We start from the raw sequence: 9,351 nt of genomic DNA on the forward strand, positions 1-9,351 counted from the left end.
TTTGAATCCCGCTGGTGCTATATCAGGCAGCAGGGATACAGGAAGATGCTGAAAGGCATCATCTCATACTGCACGGAGAAGGCAATGGAAAACCACAGGGCTCTGTGGGCGCCAAGAGTCGAAATCGACTTGACGGAACACTTTACCATAGGCAGGGCAGGGCAATTGCGGCTTAAAGCAACCCTTACTCCTGCGTTATACACAAGGGGGGCGGGGAGTGGAGGCGGGCTGATGAAGAGTCCAACCCTGAAAGCAGCTCTACCGCTCGAACTAAATCGGGCTTAAAAAACCCAAATGAATCAGTTAAAGGGACTTCGACCACGTGACTCTCTGTGGCTCTTCATTCCGCCGCCCCCGGGGAGGCACGAAACGCCTCCCGGGGGGGAATCGGGACATCCGCTCCGAGCGCTTGCCGTGAGGGAAAAGGGCCTACGACGACCCACTGCGGGGGGAGGAGGGAGAAGAAGGGCTCGAAAGACTCCTCCGCCTGCTGGTACCCACCCAGCGACCCCTGGGGCAGCACCACCAGCGCCAGCGTCCCCAACAACGGCCGAGCCCACCAAGAGCCCCTCAACTGGCATCGCATGATGCCAAAACGCGAAATTGGGACAGCCGCCGGGAATCCGGGATAAAGGGAGAAGCGACTCTCAGTCTCACTCTGCGCATGCGGAGCTCGGCCCGGAGCCGATTGGCTGTCGGGAAGCGGTGGCGCTCCAAGGAGGCGGGAGTGGCTGAACTGCTGGGTCTCGGGGGCTTTCTTTTTTCTGCGAGCAGCCCGAGATCAGAAGTGGCGGGTGGGCTGTCGGAGAGCGCCTCTGCCTGTCTGTCCCTGCGTCGCCCTTTGCAGGCGGAGAACGGAGCGACCAGCTGTGTGATCCTGTTTCTTTGCGAGCTAAACCTTTTCGACGCTCTGCTCGCCTGCAGAGACAAGTCCGACTCCAATCCTTTAGATGCGCTTTTGTCCTGCCGGGAGCCTGGATCATCTGGATAATGTGGCTCTCTACCAGCTGAAGATGGGGCTGTTTTATGCTGGGGTTAGTTAGTGGTATTCTGACAGCTCGCGAATGGTACCCACTTGGCTTTTCTCGACTCTGTATCTAACATTCTATATAACACTATCTTTAGCTTTTTTTAATAGACAGAAGATGCCCGCGGTTCTCCTTATTTCTTTTCTTTGTCTTACTAGGGACCCGTATTCTCCAAATCGTACCAGAAGGAGAACCGAGTAAGTGCTTCCTATATTTTTCTTAAAACAGGGAGGGGGCAATATCTTATTGGTGCCTTTTGTCCTGATTGCAGTATGTAGCACCTAATGAGGCAGGCTCATCATCTTAAGTTTACTTAACTCCTAAAACATTTAGGCTAAAGATGCCTGGGGGCTGCTATTATGGACAGATTCCTCTTTTCTCTCTCCCCGCCACCCTTTGATTTGCCATTCAGGTTGATGAATAGTGCTAGATATTTTGAAAACTTCCTCCCCACAAGCTTGTGTGATCACGATGGGTCTAATAAAGGTGGTGGTCATAATACAAATATGATGAATATCTATATGCTGCGAGGCACAGTGGGGTAGCAACTTGCCTAGGGAGCAAGAGGCTGTTCGTACAAATCCTCGCTGGTGTGCTTCCAGACTGTGCCTAGCAAATATATACAGAGGTGATGATTGATTGATTAAGTGCCATCTAGTCAGTGTGGACTCTTAGTGACCACATGGATAGATTCTCTCCAGGATGATCTGTCTTCAGACTTGGCCGTTAAGTTCTCTCAGTGGTGCATTCATTGCTGTTGTAATCGAGTCCATCCACTTTGCTGCTGGTCGTCCTTCTCTTTCCTTCAATTTTTCCCAGCATTATGGACTTCTCAAGGGAGCTGAATCTTCGCGTAATGTGTCCAAAGTATGATAGTCTGAGCCAGGTCATTTGTGCCTGGAGTGAAAATTCTGGATTGATTTGTTCTATGATCCACTTGTTTGTTTTCCTAGCTGCCCATGGTATCCTCAAAAGTCTTCTCCAGCACAAAAGTTCAAAAGCATCAATACTTTTTCTATCTTGCTTCATCAAAGAGGTGCACCTAGGTAATTTTGGAACCTGGACCTAAAGGTCCTTGGAACCCCCCGCTGCAAGTTAAGTGTCATTTTTTAACACATAGGTTATTGAGGGTACAAGTCAGGATAACCCAGGACAGACTAAAGAGGATTTGGTGGCCCCCAAGGTGTGTGGAAGCTGTGGACTTCGGCCCTGAAGTCCAGAGGTAAGAGCACCTTTGAATATACATTTGTAATCACCTGTAATCAGCAGCAATATAGGAAAAAAGTGCTGGAGGTGGATGCTCACTTTAGTGGCATCATTTCATACTATGAGGGAGGAGGCAATGGTAAACCACTCCTGTATTCTACCAAGAAAACCACATGGTTATGTGGTCTCCAGGAGTCGATATCGACTCGATAGCACAATCTTTCCTTTTCCTAACCTAACCTAGCAGCGTTTTCCTAACCTCTTAGCTTTTTCTACCTACTTTCTCTGATTTTGCATATTTCTATCCCTTTTTTCCACTATTTCACAGACTTTCCCTAGTTTACATGCTTGACCAACAAAAACCAGGTAGTTCTTGTACAGAGGGGTGTTGGACAAAAAGACTTTGGACCAGCTCAGTCTCTAGACCATTCTGGGGGCCTCCTTATTCCTGCCCACCAGGAATGCTTGCAGCAGAAACAGCCACTAAAGAGCCTTCTGTCCTGTTTGTTCCCAAGCCACTTGCAGCGCTAACAGCCGCCAAACAGCTGCCCGTTCTGCCTGACTGAGGCAGAAATTCTTACGAAACATTTATTAGACAGAGGGTATCCGAGACAAGTGGTTGTTGCAGCCAAAAAGAAAGCGTGCAGTAAAAGGAGGAGACAGCTGTTGGAAGAAAGACCTCATAAAAAAATGAACCGCCTTATATGGTCCTCAGACTTTACACCCCTGAGTTTTAAGATTAAAAACATTATTCTCCAGGAATGGCGTATTGTTAAAGATATTCCGGGATGTGCACCACCACCAATTTTTGCTTTTAGGAGAACAAAAAACATTAGAGACCATCTTATTAAAGCTGACATAAGTGTTACTCCATCACCTCCTAAAAATCCAACAGGGTTTTATCGTTGTGGCCATTGTGCCGCTTGCTCTTTGGCTATGGAAATCAATGAAGTATATATTTCTAGTGAGAGACGAATGTCTAAATTCTTATTCTTTGCCAATTGCAGCAGTAAAAACATCATTTATGTAATTACGTGTCCTTGTGGTTTAAAATATGTGGGCAAAAGTAATTGGGCAGTTAGGACTAGAATCCTTGAACATCGTTCTAGAATTAAACATATAGTTTTGGAAGCACCTCTTACTGAACATTTTAGGAGTTTCCAACATTCCCCTGAAGCTATCAGGTTCAGCGTAATTTATAAATACCAACCAAAGAAATTTGAGCATGAGAATGTTGAACAACTATTGTTAAGAATGGAGCCTACTTTTATATATAGATTGAATACAATCATCCCGCATGGGCTCAATGTGACATGTCAGTGTTCTTGTAATTATCCTATTTTGTTATGTGATTTATGTATTTAATTATTGAAGGTTGGTTTTTTACATCAGTTTTATCTAAAGGGATTTACTGTAGATTTACCATTTGTGTATAGGAGTTGCTGGACTTTTGCTTATTAAAAATAAGGCTTGCTGCTTGTGCAGTCTTGGCAGTACGTCAGTAATCTGCGAATTAAGAAAAAGGTGTATTTACATTGAATGTGTTGATGTCTTTGGCTGTATTTGAAGGAATTTACCCCAGACTTGCTATTTGTAGATAGGGGTTTTCTGTATTTCACATGGTAGGCTGCTTATGCAGCCTTAGCAGCATGACATGGCAACAATCCAAAAAGCAAGAAAAAGTTGAATTTTTACTGAATGTGGTGATATCTCACAGCTGGTGCAGAAACGTTTATATTAATTTTCTTGTAGATCTAATTGGAGGTGGCCCCACCTGGTATGACGCATCCTAATTGGTGCTGGGCTATGTATCTCCAAGCTCTTGGTGCTTGAAGGTTAGCAAGCTTTTTTTTCCCCTCAGCAAGGTATAGGAGGAAAGGCTGCCTCCATAAAGATTTGTTGGTCGAGCTATCGTTGTTTGAGCTCAGGGAGGATAAAATTTGGTTTGTCTTGGCCTGTGTACAAGGAGGAGGATGTTATGTTTATTATTACGGCTATCTATTTAAGTTGCCGGTCAGAGGATTAGCAAGTGCTTGTCTTATCTTAACAGAATATTGTAGTTCTCTGAAGAAGGACTAATTCCGAAATGGGCTCAAGAATCCCGGGCTAGCCTATAAGGACTTCTTTCACCATTGCAAGACTTCATTCTCACGACTTTTTTCACCATTGTAAGACTTTATTCTTAAACATAGAGAAAAGAAATAAGTCTTTGTTCAATTTACTGAGATGCTATTTTTTTACATATGAAAAAACTTGCAAGACAATTGTTATTGTTACTCATTCAAGGTTTTTTTCACCATTGCAAGACTTTATTCTCAATACAGAAAAGTAACATACTTTTTTCACATACTTACGCTGTATTTTCAAATACATGAATGGTTGTGAATTGAATTTGTATTCATCCTCAACGGTGATTTTTTGCTCAATTTACTGAGATGTAATATCTTTGATATATGTATGTGCAGATATAACTTGCAAGACAATTGTTATTGCTATTTATTTACTCTATGACTATTAAAACAGTATCTTCAGTCACAGAAGCAATGGATACACGTGTTTTGTCTATTTCCTCCATATAGATTCCTATATACAGCATAGCTTGTGTTTTTGCATTTTCTGGCATTTTTTGAGGCCCCCCTGTCCCATTATTGTGCATGGTTTCTTTTTTGTTTTTTCTTGACTGCTCCGCATCAGCGATGGCCGCCTCCTAGCCGCACACGCTGCACACTGCTGGGGCCGTGGCGAGTCTCCTGCCCTTGAGCTGTGAGACACGCTCTATGGCAGCCCGGAGCACCTCCACCATTCCAGGACTCCACTCGACTGCAGAGGTGCCATTTTCGATACTTCCTCTCACTAACCCGCCCCCAACGTCTGCAGAGAGTCGAGTCTTGGGAGGGTGCAGTGAGTTAAAAATGGTGGCTTCTTCTTCTTTGGCCTCAAAAATGGTGTCCAAGTCAGACAAGCCTGCCATTTTTACCTAAAAAGGGGGGCTGTGCTGAAGCTAGAGAGTCTTCCTGCCTTCAGGCTTCCTCATCACAGGAGGCAACATGGGATGCCCGCGGGTGGGAGAAACCTATATCAGACAAGGCTGGGAGCGCTTCTAAGGGAATATCTGAGACTAACGTTAGCTCTGAAGGTTCCGTTCTCACCCTACCTAAGGCGGTCCCATCAGAGTGGCAGGTGTGGTTTAGGGATGCCATTATATATACTGTGCAGCAGGTTAGACCCGCCCCCCCGCCCAAGAAGGGAAAGAAATCTAAAAAACGGAGAAGGCATAGGTCTACTAATGACAGTTCATCTTCAAGTGATTCCGTTAGTCCACCCCTCAAAAAGAAAACCACCAAGCATAATAATGTTGAGTTTCAAAAAACAACAAAATGCAAACTGTGGTCACACTCATCTGAGACTTCAGATCAGGTTCCGGCCCTTCCGCGGCTGGGACAGAGATAACAGGAATCAAAAAGGCTCTTGGAACCATCAACACTACCCCTTCAAGAGCTCTGTAGGCTTCAAACAGTCTACCATGCAGCCCAAGCAATCTAAGTCTCAGCAATGACGGGAAGCCTACCAAGCTTGGTGGGCATTTGTCCAGTTTCCTCCACGCCTGGGAAACGTCAGCATCAGACAATTGGGTACTATGGATCATTCGCCAGGGCTACAAGATAGAGTTTGACTCCCCTCCCTCCTACCAGTTTCTTCCAACACCAAGACAGAGTGCCTTCGCAGGACACTCAGAAATACTCCAGGCAATTCAACACCTTCTGGAGATCGGATCAGTGGAGCAGGTACCACCCTCACAGGAGCGGGGTGGGGGGGTCTATTCTATCTTGTTCACCATCCCCAATCGGGATGGGTCAAGAAGAGCTGTGCTGGACTTGAAGTTTCTAAATGGATGGGTACGATGAGAAAGATTCCACATGGAGACCCTAAGTTCAGTCTCAGAGGCACTACATCACCTAGATCTGTTGTCGTCGATAGACTTGAAGGAGGCCTACCTACATGTTCCCACCTACCCAGGCAGCAGGAGGTTCCTTTTCTTCAAGTATGCAGGCCAGCATTTTCAATATGTAGCATTTCCCTTTGGACTATCCTCGCTCCCCACCGCCTGCGTGTTTTCAAAGGTCTTAGCACCACTGGTTGCACATCTCCGGCTGCGGGGGGTTCGAGTATTTGCATTTCTCGACGATCCACTCCTTCAGTTACGAACCTTACTAGAGGTGCAGCAAGATCTTGAAAAGACCATCTTGACCTTACAAGACCATGGGTTTCTCCTAAACAGGGAGAAAAGTCAACTAACTCCCTCTTACCAACTTCGCCATCTGGGAGTAATCTTGGATACAGAAGCGGACCATCTCATCTTACCTCAGGACGGGCTTCACACACTCCAATCGGAGGTCAGGCTCACACTCACAGCCCCGAAGGCACCTCTCAATTCTCTGGCAAGGCTGCTAGGCTTGATGGTAGCCACCTTGGACTCGATTCAATGGGCACGTTTCCATCTCTGGGACCTTCAATGGTTCCTGTTACCACATCAGGCCTCCATCACCAGGAAGTGGAAGCTATTACTTACCTTACCAAGTCACCTCTGCAAGTTGCTTCGTTGGTGGTTGGTCCCCAACAATCTACTTTGGGGCAAGCAGTTTCTAGACCCACCCAAGGTAATCCTGATGACAGATGCCAGCGGCAGGGGCTGGGGGGCTCACTGCCTCAACCTTTCCACACAAGGCCGTTGGGCCACAATGGAATGCAGGCACAGCATAAACTGTTGCGAGCTTTGTGCCATTCGTCTGGCTCTGATAGCCTTCCAGTCCACGCTGCACAAGGCTCATGCGTTAGTAAAAACCAACAACACAACAGCCAAAGCATAGGTAAACAAACAAGGAGGGACTCGGACTAGATCCCTACACCAGGAGGCAGTTCTTCTCCTTTTCTGGGTAGAAGAGAATCTGAGTTCCATAATCGCCCATCATGTCAAAGGGGAGTTGAATGTGGTGGCAGATTGGCAAAGTTGAGCAGATCTCTGTCCAGGAGAGTGGTCTCTCAACTCGAGCGTATTCACACAGATTATGGAGAGGATGGGAACCGCGATAATGGATCTTTTCGTGTCTCCGGAGAATGTGAAGCTTCCCATTTTCATGTCCAGATTCCCTTGCAGGGGAGCAGTAGCTCCCTCCGGATCCGTTTTTCCGCCCTAAGTTTCGTCAACCTTTCATCTCTCTCAAGACGTTATTTCTCCCTTCCTTCTGTCCCCACCCGTCGCATCCTAGGGAGCGGCAGTGGCACAAGTTGGACGTCCAGCACTGCCTTAAGGCATATATAAAAAGGATAGCTTCGTTCAGAGTGTCGGCGGCTATGTTTGTCTTGTTCCACCCGCATTCTTTGCGGACGGCTGTATCGTCAGCGACCATCATGAAATGGATACGGGCTTTTATAGCCATGGCCTACAAAGCCCAGTGCCTTAAACCACCTACTCACGTCTTCATGCACTCGACTAGGGCAGTGGCAACATCGGCAGCCTTTTCCACCAATACTTCAGTGGACGAAATATGTAGAACAGCGACTTGAGCTTCACCCTCCACTTTCATCAGGCATTACAAAATTGATGATTATGGCTCGGCCTAGGCCTCCTTTGGCAGATGGGTGTTACAGTGGGTTCTTCCTCAGGAGTAGACCAGAGCGCGCAAACCTGAGCTGTGGTAAGTCCCATAGAGATGTCCCTGGCCTTAGCAACCGAGAATGGAGCATTGGTTCACTTACCGCGAAGGCTTCTTCTAGTTGCAAGGCCAGGGACATCTCGGCACACCCAGTTTTTACGCTCTGACCTGCTCCCGATGAGTTCCAAACTTCTGCTGTTACTAATGTACAGGTTCTAAGTATAAACCTTATGTACTTGTTTTTACTCACCCATTTCCGTACTTTTTTTTTACGTCTGGTCTATCTGCCTTTGTGTATCTCGGCCTGAAAGAACTGGGGTGGGGTTATCCCCCTCAGTCTAGGGTGGGCATGTCTCTTTCTTTTATCAAATCGGATTCTGTCTTGCCTAGGAGCTCTCGAGAGGGATAACCCATAGAGATGTCCTGGGCCCTAGCAACCAGAAGAAGCCTTCATGGTAAGTGAACCAATGCTCCGTTCTGCTTGAATAAATCCGTTTCTGTGGGTTGCACTGCCATACAGCAGTTGAAGACGGACTGTAGCTTTGCAGACTGGGCGGGCATGCAGAGGGCAGGGGGAGTGATTTTTGTGTGTCTCCCCTTGCTGCAAAAGCCCATGCTACTTGTATAATTGTTTTCTTGTTGGAGATAGTGGGATTGGGACCACAAGTGTCAGCAGCAACTGAACAGTGGAATCGTAAATGATGTATTCGTGACAGATTACTTCAGATGTTGAATAAAGTGTATAAGAATGCTGAGAGACCAAAATCAGCAGGGGCCAGGAGAATACAGAAATTGCTTATTGTTTCAGTACACCAAATACAAATCATGAATGCTGTCACAGCAATCTATAAAAACCTGTGGTAATGTGAAGTTCCCTGGAAATTGGGGCAACAGAGGGCTAGAAATGTAGGCATTTGCTGCTGAAACACTATACTAAACTTATAACACAAATAAAATTGGATAACTCTATGAAGTTTAAAAGCAAATTCCTGGGGGAAATACAAAATAGATTTTTCAAATTCAAAAATTACACTGCTTTAGCCACGCCTGCTATGAATTAATTCTGGGAAGAATGCCTTGAGAGTTTCTATCTCTCTGCCCAGAAAACAACATAAGCAAAGTTTATTATTATTTTAACCTCTTCTTCTAGACTGCCCCCACTTCAGTCATTAAGGAGGAAGGATTTGCTCTCCAGAACATTCCCTACAGTCTAGAAGGGCTCTGAAAGATCTAAAACACATGGACGTGTGTCCACTCCTGCAGAGTCTTTCCAGAGCAAAAGAAATGCTCCAAAATCTAAAGTTACTTGCACAGTTGTGCTCGTGCAAGGGGACAGGGGCACTGTGCGAGTTGTCACGCCCCTACAGACTCTAGAAGTACGGTTTGTCAGCCAGTGCATATAACTCATTTCCTTGTGCAATGCCTTTTTATCCATTTTTTTAAAATGAACCTAGCAAACAGTC

General features: G+C 46.1%; 1 protein-coding gene and 1 long non-coding RNA gene across 7 annotated transcripts in view; one reads left to right on the plus strand and one right to left on the minus strand.

Annotated features, from left to right (window-relative positions):
• The window catches only part of LOC128322767 (uncharacterized), a 36,780-nt gene extending 36,134 nt beyond the window's left edge, over positions 1–646 (minus strand). For all 6 annotated transcript variants that reach the window (XR_008305957.1, XR_008305953.1, XR_008305955.1 and 3 more), the window contains exon 1: positions 502–646. Coding sequence is in view for 1 of the 6 variants with exons in the window: in XM_053244674.1 (XP_053100649.1) it covers positions 502–586 (85 nt within the window). In the remaining 5 variants the exon portion in view is untranslated. The remainder of the gene's footprint in view (positions 1–501) is intronic.
• LOC128322770 (uncharacterized) lies at positions 176–4,782 on the plus strand. The gene is made up of 3 exons (XR_008305978.1): positions 176–1,034; positions 1,187–1,225; positions 2,149–4,782. It is a non-coding gene; the product is annotated as an uncharacterized LOC128322770 (long non-coding RNA).
• The last annotated feature ends 4,569 nt before the right edge of the window (positions 4,783–9,351 follow it).

Source organism: Hemicordylus capensis, chromosome 4 (assembly GCF_027244095.1).
Source record: "Hemicordylus capensis ecotype Gifberg chromosome 4, rHemCap1.1.pri, whole genome shotgun sequence".
Lineage (NCBI taxonomy): Eukaryota > Metazoa > Chordata > Lepidosauria > Squamata > Cordylidae > Hemicordylus > Hemicordylus capensis.